General features: G+C 38.9%; 1 protein-coding gene across 2 annotated transcripts in view; it reads left to right on the forward strand.

Annotated features, from left to right (window-relative positions):
• Positions 1 to 22,372, forward strand: part of ACSL1 (acyl-CoA synthetase long chain family member 1) — a 39,362-nt gene that overhangs the window by 8,040 nt on the left and 8,950 nt on the right. For both annotated transcript variants that reach the window (XM_018070310.2, XM_018070316.2), the window contains exons 2-14: positions 1,246 to 1,473; positions 7,548 to 7,662; positions 8,066 to 8,130; positions 9,415 to 9,516; positions 11,596 to 11,695; positions 11,858 to 12,036; positions 14,847 to 14,879; positions 15,057 to 15,108; positions 15,919 to 15,992; positions 17,030 to 17,107; positions 19,414 to 19,548; positions 21,170 to 21,304; positions 22,051 to 22,146. In XM_018070310.2, the coding sequence (XP_017925799.1) occupies positions 1,279 to 1,473; positions 7,548 to 7,662; positions 8,066 to 8,130; positions 9,415 to 9,516; positions 11,596 to 11,695; positions 11,858 to 12,036; positions 14,847 to 14,879; positions 15,057 to 15,108; positions 15,919 to 15,992; positions 17,030 to 17,107; positions 19,414 to 19,548; positions 21,170 to 21,304; positions 22,051 to 22,146 (1,359 nt within the window). In that variant the 5' untranslated portion in view covers positions 1,246 to 1,278. The remainder of the gene's footprint in view (positions 1 to 1,245; positions 1,474 to 7,547; positions 7,663 to 8,065; positions 8,131 to 9,414; positions 9,517 to 11,595; positions 11,696 to 11,857; positions 12,037 to 14,846; positions 14,880 to 15,056; positions 15,109 to 15,918; positions 15,993 to 17,029; positions 17,108 to 19,413; positions 19,549 to 21,169; positions 21,305 to 22,050; positions 22,147 to 22,372) is intronic.

The following is a 22,372-nucleotide window of genomic DNA, read 5'->3' on the forward strand; positions in this document are numbered from 1 at the left end:
GTGCATTGATACACAGTATGCTGTAGCTGTTTAAACACATCTTCTGACATTCTTTAGGGCCTTGTTTAATTTTATCGTCCACAGGAAATTGCTAGGACCTAAATTGCCGAAGTAGATACATCTCTGCTCTGCAGGCAAGCAGGGAAGCGCTGCTCGCTGCCAGTGGCCATTGCCGGCCGGCGGTGGGAGCGAGGGCCCCGCTCCGCGGTGCCAGCCGCGCTGCCGCCCCGCCAGTGCCCTGCGGCCGGCGGTGGGGTGACGGGCTGCGGCTCCCATTGGCCCCGGGCGGGCCTCCTGCTCACCTCTCACCTAGTGGGCACGGGCTGGTGGGTTTGGCATGTGACAAACGTCCCGGGAGACCTTGGCTGTAGAGGAGAGCACCAGCTGAGCTGACTGCAGTCCGTTTTTTTTCCCTGCAGCTGGTTCTTGCTGTGGAATATCCGTGTCAGTGAGTGCTGGCGGGGAGCAGCCTCTTGCAGCTCTTCCTTCTGTGTGAACGTGACAAATTAAATGTGCTTCCTGTGCTTGATTGTACTGTCGTGTGCTGCTGCCTTGGGCCTCATTTGACACTGCTTTAGTCTGCCTCATGACCAGAGATAAATTGCTGGCATGGTGCTGGGAGAAATAGGAAACTTGCTAGTAGCATAGGGGAGCTATGGGAGGAGATTGGCTTTGAAGGCAGCTTGCCGTGCTGACCTTTCTGTGTGTGACTGAAGGGAGAGTAGGAAAGAGTTTATTTTACTGGACTTAAATGAGGAAAAATCCTGCTCCTGCTACGCTACTATAGGATTAGGATGCTCTCTGTTATATGCAGGCAAGATAACCTATGTCCCTGCCTGTCCTCTCCCAGACTTCCCTGTTTGACACTTAACTGTTTAAATAATCTTACAGTACAGCTACTCTACAAATAACTACTTTACATTTGTGAAATGCTCTCCTTTACCAAAAGTTTTGGGGTTTGTTTAATTTTAATGCAGTCTCTGTTAAAAGCAATATTAAAACCCTGAAGAAATTCCCTCCTTTCATCCCCACCTGTTTTTCTAGAGTATGAACCAATAATTGCTTGCTTACTTAGTAGCAGCACAGAAGTCTAAACATACTGCCTGTCTACTAGCAGATCTAGGTATTTTGGTAGTGAGAAGCCAGTAGGAAAAAGCATTTATTGTGCTCATACAGCAACAGGGAATCAGACGGGGATTTCAGATTTTTGTTTTCTTTTTGTGCAACTTTCTTTTATACCAACAGATTCCAGCATTGGAACAACTGCACTGAACTGCAATGCAAGCACATGAGTTGTTTAGATACCTACGAATGCCGGAACTTGGGGATGTCAGACAGTATGTACGCACCCTTCCGACAAATACGCTGATGGGCTTCGGTGCTTTTGCTGCTCTCACGACCTACTGGTATGCAACAAGACCAAAAGCACTAAAACCACCATGTGATTTAGCAATGCAGTCTGTGGAAGTAGAGGTAAGTGTCACTTGATGGATGCTGTAGTTCACTGAAATTTGAAGCTTAGATGCAGCATTGAAAGAGACCAAACAGTTGATTTACATAAGTGTTTCTAAACTTATAGTGTGTGGGCGATACATTTTTGAAATATGGCTTGAATTCATTATTTTGGCTTTCTGAATTTGAAAGCAGCTTGAGGGTTGAGGTCATAGTGGCAATAACTAGCATGGGAGAAAAAGACTGTGCTGAGACAACTAAGCTTCTGATCTGACTGGTAGCAGGTAACTTGTTCGTGTTAGAAGTAGCACAGTGTAATTTTCAATTCCTTGCCGTGTGTTTAGGTGATGACCTATTAAATTAGGTCTGGGGGTCAGGGTATGTATGCTGGTATATACTGATTAGGCTAATACTTTACTGTTATTTTTAGTGTATAATAGCTGACATATGAGACTTTATATTGGGTTACAAGCATGAAGAGAGTACTAATTGTCCTCAGATGATCTGTGGAAAGAAATATTAGTCTGCCAAGAGATCTCAGCCATAGAGTAAATTGAAACTAAACCAACCACCCACTAAACTCTGCATATGCCAGCTTAGCTTTTGTCTTATGCTTTTTAGAGGTAGACAGTTACTGTTAGGTGGTAGCATTTAAAAGTGAAGTTAAACACACAGTCTGACTGGGAGAAACTGTTGCTTTATAAGCAAATATAGGCAACTGATTACAAGGCTGAGGTTTCTTGAGCAGTGGTTATATTGATTCCCCTTGTTCACTACAGCATCAAGACCACTTTTTCTTTCAAGAGTACTTCTGTGTTTCTTCAGGGTAGACAAGGTGTCTTCTCCTTTTGAAGGAAGGAGACAGCTTTGAAAGGTTGTGATCTTCAAGGGAGATACTTATAAAATGTAGGATTGAAAAGCTGACAGCTTTTTGAAGTAGTCTTTATTGTCAGAAACTATAGGTGTTTTTTTTAACATATATATACTTTCAACTGTAGTTTCTCTTTACAGCACATTCTTCTGCGTGAATAGACAGCCTCTAGTTGTCCTATATCAAATGCAATTAACATGACTCTTGTGCTTAATGGTAGATGTGACTACAACCTGAGGTAAACAAATGTGGTGGAGCAGTTTGAAATTTACAGTAGGTCAACTTCAGGAACTTCAGCAAAGCAAACTCCTGTCATAGCCTCAAATTGGGCACTGTTTTCGATGTTTCATGATACTGACATGGAGGAATGGCACATTACTTGGCCCTTCCATTCAGAAGTTTAGTAAGTACCATTATTCCCTAATCTTCTCAGTAAGCATACAGTAAGCTTACTGACACAACAGTCATGCTACTATAGCAAGTAATGGTCTGCCTCTAGAAGTACACAAAGTACAAAAAGATGCTCTGGCAATGTGATAACTGCCAAAATTCCTCTTTTCAAGCAACATATGTAGAGTAAGGATCTAGATATTAGATATTACTTCTGTTGGTGACCTTTTCCAATCCTGACACCAGCCACTTAGACAGTGGGCTGAATTGTCTTGTAAAGCAGCAATATCTTTGTTGCTGGAATAAACTAGCAGTGAGAAGTTTCCACTGTGCAGGACCTCACTAGTCAATATAGACCTCAGCAGATTTTGGGGGGCATTGCATTCTAAGATGGTAAAACAGTGGCTCTTAACTGTCCATAAACCCAGTGACAAATGCATATTTGTTTGAGGCTCTTTACAGCAGTCTCAGTTCACTGCCTTTATCTCTTCAAGCTAAATTACTTGTCACTGCTGGATTCTGAGATTGAAATCACTGTTTGGTGCTATGAAACTTCACTAAGCTACTTAATGCATCATTGATCCATATTATACTAATTATCATTGGCTCTCTGATCAGAGCAAGATAGGTATAACAGCATTATTTTTCATTGCCTCTTTAGAAAATACATTTTAATAAGAAGATAGAAGAGTAATAAAACTTAAATGGAAAACAGCTGGTGTGTTAGCAGGTGATAAGAGTTCAAACTTGGAGAACGTGTTGAAATGAGCGAGATCAATCCAGTTTTGTTCACTTTAAGGGCTGCATCTGAAGTATTAATAATTTGTAAACTGTACCAAACTGATCAAATGAGAACCTATGTTTTGAAGCAAATTTCAGTGTATGTTGGAATTGGTAACAAGACTGTAATACAGTGCTTGGGATTCAATTTCTTACTACATTTTTCTTGGAGTTTAACTTCACATACTTCATTTTCTTATGTATATGTTAAGGTGTCACTTCCACAGGGAAAAAAATAATCAAATACTGCTCTCAAATTGTCTTCACATCTTTTTTTTTTTTCTGCTTAAGCAATACAGTGTTAAAAGGACTGAGGACTAAACAGTGTGCTCCAAAAAAGACATGACAGAAGGCAATGCCTCTTCTCTACCATTTTAATATCTAATCTACCTGTTCACTAATAATAACAATTTTGAACTAGAAGAAAACTTTTACGTAATTCTTACTTGTGATTTGTTTCCTTGGCCTCTAACAAAGTTAAGTGAAGTCATTAACTGGAGAAGGGTTTCTACATGTTCTGATAACAAATCTTTATATAGGAGGAAAAAGATCCTATTTACTGCTGTTCCAGGTCACTTCCCCTCTCTGGAAAACTTTGATTTGGTAGGCCTGCACCCAGTGACGCATTTGATCCATCACTGGATAAGCATAGAGGTTGCACACTTAGTTGAATGTGGTTACAAAGAGGTGGCAGGGACACCTTCTACTAGACCCGATTGCTCAGAGCCCCGTTCAACCTGGCCTTGAACACTTCCAGAGATGGAGCATCCACATCTGGATCTGTCTGCTTGTAGATTGCTTGCTCTTTCCACTGGTGACGGACAGCTGAGCGTCTTTGACTATTGACTTTGAGTGCAAGTGTATGGCTGTCAAATATATTAAACCTTGTTTAAACTTCTTTTTGTCCCAAGTTATGCTAAAGCATGTAGTGGAATAGAATAGAAATAAATATTAGGATGTCAGTATTTTCTAGTAGAGTAAGATTTTGGATTTGTGACTGGCTTTTTTGTTCCCTTAAGACATTCAAATATGAAGAGAGATATTCAGCTCATGAAAGCTTTTAAGCCTTCTTACATTCTTCTGATACATTACCAGAATTCTAGCATGCTTTGTCTTTCAAGAATCACTTGATTTAGATGTGTGCTTGTCTTCCTGTGAAGTGATCAGTGGTGCACACTCACCTAGGGATTAGCATGCCTAAAGTTACATGGTTGCTTTGAAAACTCTGGTTTATACTACTTGCTGCTCAGAATATGCATGTTGGTGAGCTAAGCACCACTTGCTAGTATACCTTCCCTCTCAGGTAAAGGGAAATTCAGTCTCTTTCCTTTGAGGTGTGGTGGAACCCACAGTGTATTTTGACATTACTGTGAATCCTAAACAGTGTGTCATCCTGTGTCAACAAGAAGCAAACCTGTGGCTTGAACAAAAGCAGCTATTTTATACGACCTGAGTAGGAGTTGATGGAGTGATATATACTTCTGTTCTAGACTAAATCTGTTTCCTTTAGCTGCTGCTATTCTGAACCAATGCCAAGGTTTTACTTAATGTCCAGCACTTGATGTCTAACGGGTTAATTTCCTGCAACAATCTGAGCTGCTGCAAGGGCTGCTCTACACAAGTTAACTAGAAACTCTCCTTGCATTAATCAGATTTTATTACCTGGTTCCTTAAGAACACTTTGTTAAAACTGGCAACTCTTTTGGACTGATCTGTTAGATCCCGTTCAGATAACTTGTGTGAAGTCAGCCATGTATTCCAGTCCTGAGGTTCAGATGTTTGGTGGTTGTAACTACCAGTGATTCTTAGACAAGTTTACTGCAAACAGAACTTGATATTGCACAAATATTCTGGATAAGGACCACTTGGACAAGCTCTTAAAATAGCAGTTCTTGCTGCTCTCAAACAAAATGTAGACCAATTCTGTTTTCTAGTAGATAAGTTAATTTAAACCTTGCCTTACATTCCTAGTTTGACCTTCAGCATATCTGGGAGTATTTTGCTGCATCAATAACATTGAACTCCTTATGGTCTTCACACAAGGAACTGCGTGTTTTTCAGCAAAGTTCTAGGGCTATTGAAAATCCAGTTAATTCTACCTTACTATGGGAAAAAGAACAAAGTAAGCAAAACTTTAAAGGTTATATTTCCCTTTACTGAAAACTCCTAAGAACTGATGGGATCTCTTCAATAGTAGTCTGTTATAGTTTCTCTTTTTTCAGGACAGTGCTATCAGTCCTATGTCTAAGCAGTGTGCTGTCTGATAACTCTCATCTTCAAATTTGGTTGGTGACCCAGGTCCTGCAAAAACTGCTTTTGTGGTGCTGCATAATAGGGCTTGTAAACAAAACGGTACTAGCTCACATGAAGAGAAAGAAATACTTCTTGACTGTTGCTAAGGAATGGCTTAGGATATTGTATTTCACTTGATGCAGAATTTACAGCACCTCAAACATGGTACATGTGATATACTGCACTTGTTGATGTTACCTGTGGCCGTGGCAACAAACTACTTAGTGATCTTCCTCAGTTTAGCTCCAGAGGTGGTAAAACTGGGAAAATCTAGAAGCTGACCTTGGTTATCCAATACCTGAGAAATCAGTGCAAAAGTCTTCCTTTTCTTTCCAGGCTGAGATATGTATTAGTGATCTGTTAATTTCCTCTAGAGTAGATGTTGGTCTGAGAGCAAGTGTACTCTTGAATTTCTAATGTTACAAATTTTTAGAGGTGAGCCGCTCATTAACTTGTTCTGGGTCATGTTCACATGCACGTTTGGGCTCACTGTCAAAGGAGTGGCAAGCACTGCATTACGCACAGTGTTTTGCTAGAACAAGTTAGACTTGTTTTAGTGTAAAAATATTTTTTTCCTCTCTCTGTGCCTTTAATGTGCTAGCTCATTTCTGTGGACATGGGCAATATGATATCTTCTGCAGATAAAACTGTGTTTATGTAGCTTATACATACAGATGATGTCTGGCCTTCCAGGATACTTCAAAAACAGGAAAAGAAACCAATGGCCATGAAGAACCTATGACTGCATATGAGCAGATTTTTGATGTTGTGGATGATAGACAATCCAGACACAGATTGAGTTAGCCCAGGACTAGACTTTATGAAAGAGCCAGATATTGACCACAACCACTGATAGAGAGAAAAATCTTATGAAGTGTTTACTCAAGACCCTCTGTTTAACTAGCTGGGCTCTTTTGATAAGAACTTGCTTGTAGGTGTCTGTCATCATAACAGGGCTAATAACTGTGGCCCAATAGTAATTGCATAGCTGCAATTTGTGAAACTTGATTGCTATAAAATGAGATTATTTAATCAGTCACTCTAAAAAAGTGTTAAAACTGAACTGTTAAATTCTTGTATTGACTTCCAATTATAGCCTGTCTGAATGTTCACCTGCTGAAAAATTATGTTAATTCTCAAGGTAGTATATTGTCTTGATTGCATTTAAATAGATCAGGAGGAAACCCTTTTTGTAAGATGGAACTTAAATTGGATTAAAGGGCTCTATTTTTATCTGGAACAGAATATTTTACTTATGAGAACACTTGTTTAGGGTGTTGGTGACCACCCTTAAAATCATTTAGGTTTTGAAACCACAGATTCAAATGTGATTATGTTCTGTAATCTTAATTAGAAAAGGAGATGAGGATTGCAGCGTTAATGTTCTGAGACTGGAGTGACTTTTTAGAAAGCTTGATGAAATTAATTATGCTATATACTGCACTAATAGAGTAAAACATTTCTTAAGAAAAACTGTCTGACAAAATGCCCTTTGACAGTCTTCAGTATTCTCCTATGTTCTGTCCTATCATGGGTAGCTGAGGAATAAGATTTTGCCTGACAGGCTTTTGGTAACACAGGGAGCAGCCTGATTCTTGAAACAATGTCCTGGGAAACCTTGCATATCTCTCAAGTTCTCTTAGGAAGAATATGCCAAGGCTTATAACAAAACTTAATGGATGAAGTATTTTTATTCCTTGAAGAAATTCCGGTTCATTTATAGCCAACAAATGTGTGTAACCTTTCTAATTGATTTTCTTAGGGCAGTGAACGTGCTCGAAGGTCCGCTCTTCTTAACAGTGATGAACTGCTGGTTTACTACTATGATGATGTGAGAACAGCTTATGATATTTTCCAGAGGGGTTTACAAGTATCAAGTAAGTTTAAAATTAAAGATAATATTTTCAGTATGTCAGGAACTAGGTATTTGAACTCTTTTGAAATGCAGTTGGGGATAGGGGATCTCTACCTAGCAATACAAAAAATGTTTTGAATGTGAGTTTTTTTTGAAGGTAAATTTAACTGACCTCTTGTGAAGAAGAGTTGTGTGAATAAAGTCTGTGCTGTGTTCTTAGCCTAAATGAACATCTCTGTCTCTGTCCTTTCCCAGCATCCCTCCCTACACCCCTGAAAAAAACCCATGTTTGTTATCTAAAGGTGTCTGCAGAGAATGTAGAGGCTTAACACAGAGAGCGGTGTCAGGACAGAGGAGTCGGGGTTAAATTTTGAGTAACTTTTGATTACTTTTTTTTTTTTTTTTTTTTTTTTTTTTTTTTTTAGATAATGGTCCATGTCTAGGTTTTAGAAAACCAAACCAGCCATATGAGTGGATCTCCTATAAAGAGGTAAGTGGTCTCTAACTTAGTGTTAGACCTGCTTTTGCTTGCTGAGACCGTTGATACAACATCCAGTAATGTGATATAACAAATATGAATTATTTGTAAATGTTTTCAAGTAGTAGCAGAATACTGCAGAAAGGTTCTAGTTCCTATTACAGTGGCTTAGAGGAACAACTTCAAATATGTGCAAGGGAGAGAAAAGAGCATCTCCTGCACTTGGTTTAGTACAGTTTTATTTCAGATTTTTTTGGATTATCTTGGCAGTCTTAAGCATTTCAATGCTGAATTGTTTAGATATTGGACACTGCCTCTGGAGGGCTGCAGCTTTGAAGTAGTGTTCAGAAGCTCAGACTGCTACCACTTTAGGTGCTTGCTTTCAAGAGGCTCACTTTGCATTAGAAGTCCTATCTACAGGTGTTGCTTGGGCTTCTTGACAACTTGTCTCCATAGTGCTGAATGATGGTTGTATAGAGTGTCAATAGACACACTTCTAACTAGCAGCATTCTGCTTCATGATCCCTGAAAATATCTGCATGTAAGTCTCCTTTAACAGCTGTGTGTTTTTAGGTTGTTCCAGTTTAATCAGTTTGTCTTCAAATTTGTGTAAACCTAGCCTACTGCATACTGTTAAGGTCATTAAACACCTGCATGTAGCAGACCTCACTTTTTGCCAAGGTGACTTTGCTGGGAACTTAGGTACAACCTCTCTTCTATTAAAGCTTTTCTGTTTGAGTCACGTGACTTAGCATATGACTTGAATCCATGTTATGTGGAAAGAATTTAGAAAATTGCCTTCCCAAGCTTTGTTTATAGTACTAACTGGGTTTTGCCTCCTTGTTCTCCTGCTTTTTGAAGGGAGAAATGCTATCCCCAGAGACACTGAATGAAGCAGAAGGATGGCATATGTAGTGCTTGTGTTTGTCCAGAAATCAAATATTGGATCATTCCAGGGTCACTTCTTGCGTTTAACACGGACACAACAAAACACCCTTTTCTGTGTATGTGGCTTAACTTTTTAACACTTTCAAGTCCTGACTGGATTAAGTGTCTCTTCTGCTGCATATTGAGTGCAAGTGTAGTAACTGTAATCAGTGCAGTGTTTAGGTTGTCAGAGTCACAGAGGACATTCAAAATAGCCTAGAAAACTTCTGTCTCATTCATACCAATTTTTGGTGGTTTTTTGCAAGCCATAGTAAAATAATGTTGAGAGGATTTTGCAATTATAAGCTTGCTCTTATTTTTTTTGTCTTTTTTTGTTTGTTTGGTTGGTTTTTTGTTTTACCCCTCCAGGTTTCAGACAGAGCTGAGTGCGTGGGCTCTGCGTTACTCCACCGAGGCTTCAAACCATCTCACATTCAGTATATAGGAATCTTTTCACAAAACAGACCTGAGGTAATTTAATTGACAGTGTTTGCATTTGTGGTCTAGCTGTTATTGAAATGGACCACTCCTGTATCTCTTGGCAGTGTACCGAACTTCCCTACTGAGAGCCCCTTTGGCGTTGGGCTGAAGACTGTCATTGTAGACCTACAAGCCATAGGCATGGCATCTTCAGCTAATAACCAAAACTCGTAATTGGCACAGCTGTCAGTGTCTTATATTTTTGTGGGTTTTTGCTCCCAGAGCTAAATGCAGAAGGCTGGAGAGCAGGAAGAGAAACAGGGAATCCAGAAGAACTTAATTATCTTCTATTTCCTGGTTATAGAGGAGGCTTGTTTAATAGGAAGCGAATGTAGTACTTAATGAATGTAAACACTACTTGCTTTCTCTTAAAAAGTGACATTAGAGTACAAGATAATTGAAAGTGGTTGGAAGTCACAAGGAGGTGTTTAAACCCTTCAAAACACAAAGAAACACTTAGTGATTAAATATTTGGACAAATAGAACATGGATAAAGGTGATAATTCTGTCTCTGCCAGAGGCTCTGGGCATAACGATTCTGGGAGGAACAACTGCTGATGAAGGCAAAAATTGAAAATTAATTTAGTAAAAAGGGGTAGAAAGACTGAAAGTGACATAATTAAAGAAGAAACCTTGAAACAACTACAGGGATAGTCAGACTGATTAGCTAGCGACTATCCATTTTAATCTAGAAGTGGTTCTAGATTGCTGTTTCTAAAAATATTATGAAATATTTAGTAAGTATATATTCTCTAGACCTGTTTACTAAATCTGTTTAATGGGACCGAATTTCTCTAACCTATGTTTATGTGCTTAATAGCTTGAGTTAGTACTTGCTGCGTTAGCTAGTTCAATCTAAACCTGTATTAAGAGAGGAGACTGGTTCTTCTGTTTTGTCAAAAGGATGCTGTCCCTCTTCATTAAACACTGCCAGCTTGATGCCATTATCAAGGGCCATCTACAATGCTGACAGGGTTAGAAGCTCTGTCAGTGTCTTGGTCTCTTGCTCTCACTGAAATGCAAGCTGTGTGACAAGTAACTTTGGCTTCCTTCTTCCTCTCCCAGCCTACACCACAAGAAAACCCCTAAGTCTAGTCTTTTACAGATGAAAAGAAAATAATTTTCCCAGACTCCTAAGCCTTCAGTAGTTTGCCACTCAGATTTTCTTGCTGGAATTCTGATTCTAACAGCTACCATTTTATTTCTGTGATCAAAAAGGCTGGAATATACACAACTAGGAAGCTGTTAAATTACATGGTGTTAGAGACTCTACAGTTCAGTCTCCTGTGCATATAACATGATTAACTGGAAGTGAAAAAGGGAGACAAATGTTTGTGTTGTGCCCATTTGAACTGTTTCTCTATAGATCTTTGGGTGTGAAGTCTTTGACTGCTGGGTAACTGGATTTTCTGAAGAAGAGCACAGAAATGTGGTTTGCTCTTGGACCACAGAGACAAAATGTGCTTGAGTTGCATTGCTTTGAGTTGGGTCAGGAATGAGCTGAAAAGGCTTGTTTAAACCAGCAATTTTAAATCTGGGATTTTCCCTTCTGAAAAATACTGGATGGGTGTTGTGACATCCTGAACATAATCACTAATCCAGACAGGAGATTATGTGAAGGTTTTTTTCTGTGAAATGATTCATATTTGTCAGTTCAGGGAACAACTGTTGGGGAAAACCCCTGATAGGGAAAATTCCAGCATCTTAATTGCTTAAATATTCACTGAAAAAGAAAATAAATATAAATACAATAATAATATTACTTTCTCTTTGAGTTATTAAGAAAGTCATCTCTTCTGGAAGTAAGTTTTGTTTTGGATTGAGAAAACACAATAATTCTTTCCCATAGCTCCTTATTATTTGGGTTTTTTTCTTTCCTCCTTTCACAGATAAAAACTGAGTAGGTCTTCAAAGTAAATAAATTATAAAAATTCACACTTATTTTATAGAAAGACTTGTCCAAATAAGCTCTGTCCTATTAGCTTCCTTGTTAGAATTTGAATACGAATCTTTCATGGGAGTCTGTTACAATAAGCAAAACAGTGACTTGCGTTTCTCCTTTTTGTGTAGTGGGTCATCATTGAACAGGGATGCTATGCATTCTCCATGGTGGTGGTACCACTCTATGATACACTGGGAGCTGAAGCAATCACATACATTGTGAACAAAGGTAGGACATTTTCAGTAGTTCAGCAAGTCAATATATGATGACAGAGCTGACTGAGGGCAGAATTATAGCCTTCTGCAGAAAAGTCTTCTATTATGATGTACTGAAGTATGTATGAATCTAGTCTAAACTCGTCACATTGATAATGTAGTTCTCTTCCATCAGCTGACTTGTCATTGGTTTTCTGTGACAAACCTGACAAGGCCAAACTTCTGCTAACCAGTGTGGAAAAGGGAGACACTCCAATACTCAACACCATTGTTATCATGGAGTCTTTTGGTGTGGATCTCGTGGAACGTGGCAAAAAGTGTGGCGTGGAAATCTTCAGCATGAGAGAAATAGAGGTAAGCATGCTTAACCTCATTTACTGCTTTCATCCCATTGTAATGGATTAGTTTCAAAATACTTAGCTGTCTCTTGGATTGACATTTACACAAAAATATAAAAAATAATAGAAAGAAAACAACTTGGTAATAGTACTTCTCGGTGCTTGAAGTATAAAAGTGGATCTGCCAAGATGATGGAATGAAAGCTGATTAACGTGGTCCAGACTCAACATTAGATCTGAGTGTTAAGGCTTGCTCATGTGAAGCACAACATGATAATTATATACCATGACTAATACTTCAGAAATAGTTACTTTAAAAAGAGCTTGTGTAGGTTTTAGTCTTGCGAAAAACGGCATTTTCCCCTGTACGCTGAATCTACAAGATATTTCCTGGGGGAGAAGGAAAATGTCAGTAAACTTTTTACAGAATGAGGTTATGATGTAGGGGAATGAGATTTCCAGGTTTTGGAAGTAGAAACCATTTTGCTTAACCACGTAATGTCCAAGTCTTACTTTTGCTTGTAGTTATTTTGACTGCATAGATCTTATGCAAATGTATTTCATAACTTCACTTGTTATTTGGAGAATGCTCTCCCAGGATCAAATTGCATAAATTACATCTTTACTGTGAGATCATGAAACTGAATTTAGTCTGGTTTCAGCTGGAGTTCTGGTAAAGGCTTGGCTCACCAGGCCTTGAATATCTCCAGCGAAGTGTGCTTGTTCTGTGCAGGTGTCAGTAACTCCTGTGAAATGCCTCATTTCACTGAACTAGTTTTCGTAGCAGTTAAGACAGCTATGTTAACAGGGCCACCTTCTGGTAAAGATACAAAAACGTCTGCTTGCTAAAAGCTGATTGACTATATTGTAGCTAAGGAGCCTCAGCAAGGCAGCCAGGCTGAAACGGGGCTAAAAACATCATGCAGAGTAAGTGATGTAGACCTCACTGGCCAAAGGTTTGGGTTGGAAAAGGGTTGACCCGACTGTAAGTTGTTACACTAAAATCAGCATCTTTCTGTGAGTTTAGCTGCAGCTTTTGACAGAGGAAGATGCTTTCCACTGGATCTTTCAGCTACATAAAACCAAAATTGACAGTGAATGTTGTTTTCACATTAGAAGTTAATATGCTTAATTAGTGACTTTCAATAGTACTTTGTAGCTCTTACTGCATTAATCCAAAACATCATGTTGTAAGTAACAGGTGCTCCAAGAGCCTTTTGTTTAAATATTTGAAGATAAGTTAGAGGCAAACTTCAATATTTCTAACAGTGCTTCGCTGAACAGGAATAAGTTTTTATCACTTTTTTTTAAGGGATAGAGACTTGCTTTCTCCAGGAAGGTAACAATGAACTGTTTAGGAGCTTAGGTTGCAATAGAATTACTGTTTCTAGCTTGAAGTACTTATTTTCTGGATTTCTGTCTTGAGCGTATTGCTCAGCTGTGTTTGGGTTATGTGACCACTTCCTCTATGTATCCCCCAGATACCATCAGCTTGGTTTTTGATGCCCAGTATCTATATGTATTCTGTGGCTACTTATGCTGAGTAGCTAGGAATAAATGGTTTTTTTAGTAGGGAAAGATGGTGGAGTTCTGTTCTAAGAGACCAAAAGAAGTGTCTGGAAATCTTAGCTATATATTCAGTTAAATACCAGATCTTACTCAAAGCAGGTTGTAGGGAGGTACTGAGCTTACCCTGGTACTTGAAATGCAGATGATGTTTTGAGCAGACAACTGTGTTGTCATAATGGCAAGTCTTTGCATAATGCACCCTTTCAAAAAGACAAGCCTGCAGGTATGGGAATGTTAACTGTTTCCAGACATTCCTCGTCTTAAACCTCTTGGGCTGATCTGAGAGGTACATCATACTAAAGGAATTCTAGGGCTAGTAAAGGAATGCATGGAGCTGTTGTTGTGTACTTGGAATGTAAAGGCAATGGTGAAGTTGATGTCTGTCCTCAAAGGGTGCTTTCAAAGCTATACTTAACAAAAGGTCCACTTTAACTTGCATAAGTCCTCAAGCTACTATTGTCTTAAATAGGCGTAACAGTAATGTCTCGATTTGAAACTTTAAAGCTCATAGATACTGAAGGTCAGTTTGCAAATATTTCTTCTTAATTATTGTATCTTTTGATAAAAGGATCGTTTTGGTGTCCTTTCTCTTCTGCCTAAAGTCCCCTGACATTAATGCTCAGGCCTAAGTAAGTAAGGAGGGAGATGGAAGAGGTTCTGCATGAGAGATTCCTGTACCTCCAGTCCTGTATAAAAGGAGTACAAACCACCAGTGACTCCTTCCATGGGGAAAGTGTCTTCCTTCTCACAAGCAGTGATAGTGTGAGGTGCTTACTGAGATGGATATTGCTTCATCTATTCAACAATTGTCAGTGGCACATCTTCTGCATGAAGTATAGGATTGATTTGTCTATCTTGTCGTAACACTGCTAAACCTTGAGCACCCCCTTGAGCATGACCTCTGGTATACTAGCTGGAAAAAACCTTGGCGAGTTTTAGATAAGTTATCCCTTTTGTATTTGTAGAACATAGTAGTTATTACATACGTTTTTAAAATGTCTTTTAAAGTCTTTGTTACTCTTATAGTGATCATAAGATGGTTTGGGTTGGAAGGAACCTTAAAAATCATATAGTTGCAACCCTCTGGTCACAGGCAGGGATGCCACCAATTAGGATCAGGTTGCTAAACAAGTTAAAATGCTGTAACAGACAGTCTAAATAGTGAAGTATTATGGTGTTTGTAATGTTTAATATATTTAAAGCAAGAAAGTTACATGTATATGTCTAAACTCTCTCCATTTTCTCTCCTTTCTGTAGGAGCTGGGAAGAGCACACAGGCAAAAACCTATGGTAAGTATGAAATTAGTTCAAGTGAGAATCTGAAGCTGATGAGCATTCTTTAGATCAAACTAGCAAATCTCCCTATCTCCTATAGCTCAAAAGTAACACTAGTATCTTGATATTTTGTCCAGAAAAATATTTTTCCTTGTTATCTTAACCATACTAATACTTTCTTAACTCTCATAGCCTCCAAAACCAGAAGATCTAGCAGTCATCTGTTTCACCAGTGGAACGACAGGTACACCTCATTACATTCTGCAGAATTTATTGTCCTGTATGTGCAAAATTAATTCAGAAGGCCTCCTACTTTTTTTTTTTTTCTTCAAGACTTTCCCCGACTGCTGCATCTTTTTGGCAAGTAGTTGCTGGGGAAGTGTTATGATAAGGCTCCTGCTGATATCTTTCTTTCCTCCTCCCCCCCCATCAGTATGGGATTGCAGTATTGAGGATGGAGGTGTTACATTTTTGGTCTTGGAAATAAGTTAAGTACTGAACCTGTATTTGCATAGTGATAAGGGCTATGCATCAGACTTCAGACGATATATCAATTCTTCCTTAGTCTTTTTTGTACTGTATTAGCAAAATTGTTCCATACCTCTAAGCAGCCTTGCTGTAAGACCAAAAGAGAGGCTCTCAAGATGTCGCTTGCTTGACATTTGTGAGTTAATACCCAACACTGGCACAGAGCAAAAGGAAGGAGTACAATGACAAGCTACGCTTTTAAATTTCCATGAGAACAGAAATTAGTCTGGGTTTGATTGCAGCATCTTCACAGAACAGTTGAGGTTTGAATGAGAAGCTTATCCAAGAAACACAACAATTTCTTAAGGATTTACTCTCCTTAAAAAAATTTAGGCTTTCAGGACAAACTTACTACTTAACTGTTGCCAGCTGTCGTTGAAAGTGTTCAGCCTTTGTTTTCAGCCTTTGTTTAGTTGATACATAAGAAATGTATTAATATCAAGGAATGCTATCAGATTAGTTTTACCACTGCTGAACTTAGAGGATCTAAATTTCACTGTTGAATCTTCACATCCTTCTTCCTTAGGAAACCCTAAAGGAGCTATGATCACTCATCAAAACATAGTCAGCAATGCTTCAGCTTTTGTGAAAACTACAGAGGTAAACTGCAAAGATTAACATTGTAGACTTGCATGAAGGGAAATAGTCTCATCAGTAAAACAAACATTAAAATCTCATTAACTTAGGTTTTAAGGTTTCAGTAAGAGACAGGTGAAAATGTAACTTGACAGCTCTCTGTCCCCGCTAGTCAGAAGTCAATGTTTACTGGTTTCTTCTGTCACTGTCGAGAAACTGACAGGTTTACAATTTGTTCTGATCTAAGCAAAATGTTAGAGATCCTGATGTTGGATGGACATTACATTGTGCCGTGGGCATATAATGTTTCTCATTAGTGCAAGCTCTGTTAGAAGGTGTGTGTAGAACCTTTTTCCCCTGAGGATGGGAGAAACTATCATGTATTTTAAACCCTCGAAATATTTAAAGCCTTTGCATAAAGGAGCAAGGAGCATGACTTTGTATTTTTACTTGATACAGTGTTAACTTATAGCTTACAGTAGACAACTAAAGTTCATCTGTAGGCTAGTTAAGAAGATGGTTCTAACACATGCAGATGCAATTAAAAGTACACTTGTACTTTTTTTGCCAAGTACTATGCAAATAGAATTGTCTTTAAACTAAGCAACTGGTCTCACAATTAGCCCAAGTAAGGCACTCCTGATATCAACCTTAGTGTTAATTGTTCAAGCAAACTTACTGATCTAAGATGAAAGTGGTGTTTTTTAACCCCAAAGGCATACTCTTTTAACTTTTTTTGTTTCCCCTCCCCCAATGTGTGTAATGGAACTTTCTGTGGCTTCTATCAGAATTTATTCATGGGACTATGAATAGAAATAGTAAATTATAATAATCTGGTCACTGTAATCAACTCTAAAAGACTATAATTTCTGCAGTGTGTCTTTACTCATGCTAGAAGTCATTGCTGCAGTCTTCCTGATGAAGGAAAGACAAAGCAGCTCCATTACAAACAAAACTAAAGCGAGGGCTGTGCTCTAGAGTTTAGATGCTAGATTTCACTGTTGTGTTTCTTAGGCAAAATAGAGAATCAATGAGAATTAAACTTTTATTAACACTTTCAGAAAACATTTATGCCTTCCTCTGATGATGTTCTGATATCATTCCTGCCCCTGGCTCATATGTTTGAGAGGATTGTTGAGGTAAGCATCTGTTGTATTGAATTACTGACAAGCTTGCTTGTCTTACAGAATGCATGTCTCTTGGATCCAGGTGATACATGGTCTTGCTTCTTGACTCTTGCACGTGTATATGAAAGCTTGAAATAAGGTTCAGGAAAACAGTGTCCCATATCCAGTGAGCACTCAACCATTGGTTTTCATTGGTTAATGCTAAGCATTAACCTTACAGTTAGGATTAATAAGAAACTGGTTTACTAGAACATGAGATAATCCCTTAGCACATGTACACTGCCTAGAAGTTCCTTCCAATATAATCAGTGCACTATTAAAATCCATACCATTCTTAAGTCTGCAAACTTGAAAAATTTGTTTTATAATGTGGCATCCTGTTTGCTTACACAAAATTAATTTTAAGTTGGTTACACTTACCATTGCTTCCAAAAAATTTCTGTAAGGAGGAAGGAGGTTTGCTTCTGTGGAATCTCTTCCAGGAAACAGAAGTGGCTTTTAATGCCCCTTAAGTGACAAACTTTGAAGTTCTCTTGGATCACTTGTTTTACTGTACAGAAAAATCTGGGGCTTAATTTTTGAGAATGAGAGGGCTCAGGTTGTTTTAATACTGGCAGTTTTGAGGACCTCTGAGACCATAGTTGAGTGCTATACATTACTGAAAGGATGCAATTCCCTCAAACTACTTATATACCACAGAGGCTCAGGTATTTAATTACTGCACTTATTGAAGTTGAATTAACATATCTTCCTCAGGTGAGATTGCAAATACATATGTTCAGGGTTTATATAGGGAAATAAACAACATCTGTGCAAATGTGAAAAGTCACATGGAGCCAGAAATTATCCTGTGATTTCTGTTAGGAATCCTAAACTTTCTGCGAAGGGTGTGTATGTATACATACAAAAATGTATATATGAGTGCATCATATGTTATGAAGATTGGAAATTAGAGCATAACTGAGGTGTACAGGCACTCCTAGGCTTTCAGCACTCCTTCTTCTCCTGGTAACATTGGTAGCAGTCATCTTCAGTGTCTGTTTTACTCTCCTGTCTTGCACCAAAAGACAAGCTCTGTAGGTAACAGCTCTGCTCTTGATTATGCAGTAGAAAGAGGATGGGAACTTTTATTCTAAAGGATAAAATGAAAAGAAAGTGTTTGGATTGCAGAATTCCTCTGCTGTTTGAGGCCTGTACGAAGTAGGTGGTTACTTGTATGTTTATATGAGGACGTGAAGCAAGAACACTTTTGGTAGAAAGCAGAAAAGATTTGTTACTGTTTGGGGTAGATATGAACACAGGCTCTGTGAGAAGCAATCTTTAGAGTCACGTTGTAAAGTTGATGTTTGCTGTTTTTTGGCTTCATAAGGAAGTTAGAGGGTGAGTGAACTTGACATGACAAATATGTTTGCACTTAGTAAAGCCGGTTGCTGCTTAGTCCATCTGGACTGATACATTTGCTGCTTTTAGCAGATGGTGGCAAAACACAGGTGAAGGGGAAAAGTGACACTTTAGCATGTCTTATGCAGAAAATGAGAGAATGGATGGCAGGGAATGAGGGAGTAGGTGTTATGGAGGAAGTTGGAGAAATAAAAACAGGTAGGTATAAACCCGAGGAAAGAAGAGATGTTAAAAAGAATAAGTTAAAACAAAAAAAAAATAGAAGAAAGGTGGGGTGGGGTGGGTGGTGAAGCTTCTAGGCTCTTAACAGAGCATATATAGAACACAACAGGATTAAGTCTGCCTTCCTTTGTGTAGGTCTGAAGTGATGTAGAAATAAGCAGTGGCTCTGCTAGAATCTTTTAAAGAACATCTTGATCACCTAACAAATCTTGTGACATGAGAAGGATAACCGGAGTTCAAGAGAATGGGAATGAAGTAGCATAAGGCAGAAATCCCCGCTGGACTAGTAAATAGCTTGTGCTGAGTTTAAATGCAGAATTTCTTAGTATATATCAGGGAACATGTGGAAGTTTAGTATTTTTAAATAAGCTTATTTAAAATGGAGAAGTTCTGCTTTTCAGTCTTTTGGTACCTCTTGAGTCACTGTCATTGCCTTATTTGGCCAACTGCCTTTTTTGCATAGGGGCTTTTGTGCTAAGCTTGAAAGTCTTTGACTTGTGTACACTAGGCATGTGTTGCTACTTGGTCTTTCTAGTGCCATCTTATAGTCTGAGAATGCTGCAGAACTAGTCCAGAAGCTGAGAGGATTTAAGGTGGATTCTGCACAGTCCATACTGCATAGGATATGTCATACATATACAGCTAGAACACATTGTACTTCCTGTGTTTTCAGAGTGTTTACTTTTTTCTAACAGTGTGTGATTCTGTGCCATGGAGCTCGGATAGGATTCTTTCAAGGGGATATCAGACTACTTATGGATGACCTAAAAACACTGCAGCCAACTGTATTTCCTGTAGTACCAAGACTGTTGAACAGAATGTTTGACAAGGTAAGTCCACAGGCATATGTCTAGACCTGTGCAGGGTTTTTAAGAGACTTCATGAAGTTTGTGCTGCCAGGGTAGGAGTAACTGGCTGTACTCTGGAATATTAAATGGAGCATGCTAAGAAATTTATGTTTCTCTTCCTAAAAGAGAGCTGAAAGTGCAGGGAGTAGTACTGGTTGTATTACAACACTTTCAGGCAGCAAATACTAGTGTTCAGAAGTCTGACTAGTGAACTTGGTTCTCTCTGTCTTGATAAATGACTTACTGTTTTGCTCTGAGCAAGTTATTTAAGTCTCGTCTACAACATGAAAATGAGGCTTGGCATCTGCATGCCACACTTTTAGCATCTGACTCATGGAGTGGAATTTGCAAAGCAAGGTCAGGTATTTGCCTGTGTTTGCATGGACACATACAAGTCTCCTACACAGCAGCCAGTGTGTTCTAGCTGGGAGAACTGTAAACCAGCCAGTTGGGAGTGCTGGAGAGAGAAGGTGTGTCAGTAGCTCCACTCTCCTGTGTGTGCTGCTTGCCTGCTCAAGGTAATCTGAGATGGGAATTTGGAAGCAGATTCTTTCTTGAACTTCAGATTTTAAGTTGTCCTTTTGCATTTGGACAACTGACTCTTGGTAGAATACAGCCAGAGGATTTAAAGGATATTAAGTCCTGTGACTGCTAAAGAAATGGCAGAGCTGTCTATGCTGTCTTAGCTGGGACATTTCTCTGCTTATGAGACTAGAGGAACAGCAAGTAACACAAGGTTCTGTTTGGCCTCAGGACCAAAATTCATTGGAGGGGAGGAAATCCTGAGACCAGCCTTTAGTGCTTCAAATGCAGTGCCTCATACTGCACACACGTTCTGTACTGGAATTTGAGAAGCAGAGACAAAGCTTGGGACTTTCTTCTCATGATGTCCTCTTGGTTGTGAAGTCTGGTGCCCTTTCACACTGCTACAGCACTGTTTCACCCTCATCCAACCTCGCAGTAACCTGGCATATGAAGTGAACAATTTAGGGAACTTGAGTGGCGGGGGGGCATAATGCTGAAGAGTGACTGGGTCTTCCTATTTCCAAATGAATATACTAATGTGTGGTTTGCTGTTGAGTCTGCTCTGTGGCTTCCTGAGAACGACTAGAAGGAGCCTTTGACAAGTGATATAAAGTGCAAGTTTGTGAATGCAAGACAGATCTCCATTTGTTGTCTCTGAAGTTACCTGCTTCTCCTCAGAACACCACGCGTTACTTTACATGTTGTGTAAGGGTGCTTTTCAGAAAGCGCCTCAGCACTGATTGATTATGCTCAATTTGAATTTTGATGATACTAGAATAGAAAAGTAAGCCATCCATTTTCATTCATACATTTTAATGAAGAAATCATACATTGAAACAACGTCACACAGTTTGGATATCAAGAATTAGTTAAGTGCTTATTTCAACTCTTGAACTGAGGTAGAGGTTAAAATAAAAGTACTCAAGTATTTCTTACTAGAATTAACATGCCTACCAATAAAGGTTGTTTTCATTTCCTTGGTTTTCACTGTTGATAGTCTCTATGCATGCATCTGTAAGTAAAAGTGAATAGTAGGTAGTCTGCCAGGCTTCTAACAGTAGTTCATCTTTCTTAATAGATTTTTGGACAGGCAGATACTTCATTAAAGAGGTGGCTGCTGGATTTTGCTTCCAAGAGGAAAGAAGCAGAACTCAGAAGTGGTATAATTAGAAATAACAGTTTCTGGGATAAAGTCATCTTCCGCAAAATACAGGTATGCTTGAAAGCCTCTGAGTTGAAGTTTGCAGTTACTGAATTTCATATGAACGTTTAGAATCTGGTATGGCTTTCATCACTGACTAAAGACTACGTGGCTACTCAGAATAAAAATCAGAGCTGTCTTTATTTTCGACCTCATTTTTTCAATTCTCTTAGTTCTCATAGCTAACTGTATTAAGGAAGTTACTCTAAAACAGTCTGGTGCTTCTTTCTTATCACTTTGAAAGCAAACACTGTCCTCCTGAAGGAGGAATGCTAAATATGACACAGTGCCACCTGTAGCCCCTACTGTCTCCTCCCTGTTGGTTACTAGTACGTTATGCCTGCTGTTATATCTGACATTCACTTGCTATGGCCTTTAACCTTGGTTGTACAACATACTCCTAGCTGCTTTTTACAGCATTCAGGATGTATGAGAAGCTGATAGAAGGCAGTTAAAAATAAAGCCATCGCTGTAAGGCCATGGCTTAAGCTCTTCAAACTTTTGGCAGAGTCTGCATTGCAGTGACACCACAGCATAGTCTTTATTGATACTGTTTGTTTGAGATATCATGTCTTCCAGCCATTAATGAGACTAAAAACACCGCAAGAAAGACAGCTTGCAATAGTAGTCTAAACTTTATTCTCTAACACTTGTGGGTGGCACTGTAGGTGAACAGTGGCTGAGGGTGGAATAGGAGGTGACTCTGGAAATATCTCTAAAATGCTTTTGGTGTCCACAGTATCTTGTGTCTGTTGTAGGCAAGTTTGGGAGGAAAAGTAAGGCTGATGGTTACAGGAGCAGCACCTGTATCTGCAAGTGTACTGACCTTCCTGAGATCAGCTCTTGGTTGTCAGGTGAGTTGCTTGGCCTTAATCCTAAAACATAAAGATTTTAATGCCTGATTCCAGCTTTGATATTAGAGCATTTCCAGTAGTCTGATTATATGGATAACTCTCTGATATTCTTGGAGATTACACAAGTTCATACTCTTTTTCTGAGTTTCTCTCAGTCCTCTGAAATTTCTGCATTCATCCCAAAATCTTTTAAATGAAGTAACCAACTGACCTGTCTTAAAGGGAA

Source organism: Manacus vitellinus, unplaced genomic scaffold (genome assembly GCF_001715985.3).
Source record: "Manacus vitellinus isolate BGI_N305 unplaced genomic scaffold, ASM171598v3 scaffold_0_pilon, whole genome shotgun sequence".
NCBI lineage: Eukaryota > Metazoa > Chordata > Aves > Passeriformes > Pipridae > Manacus > Manacus vitellinus.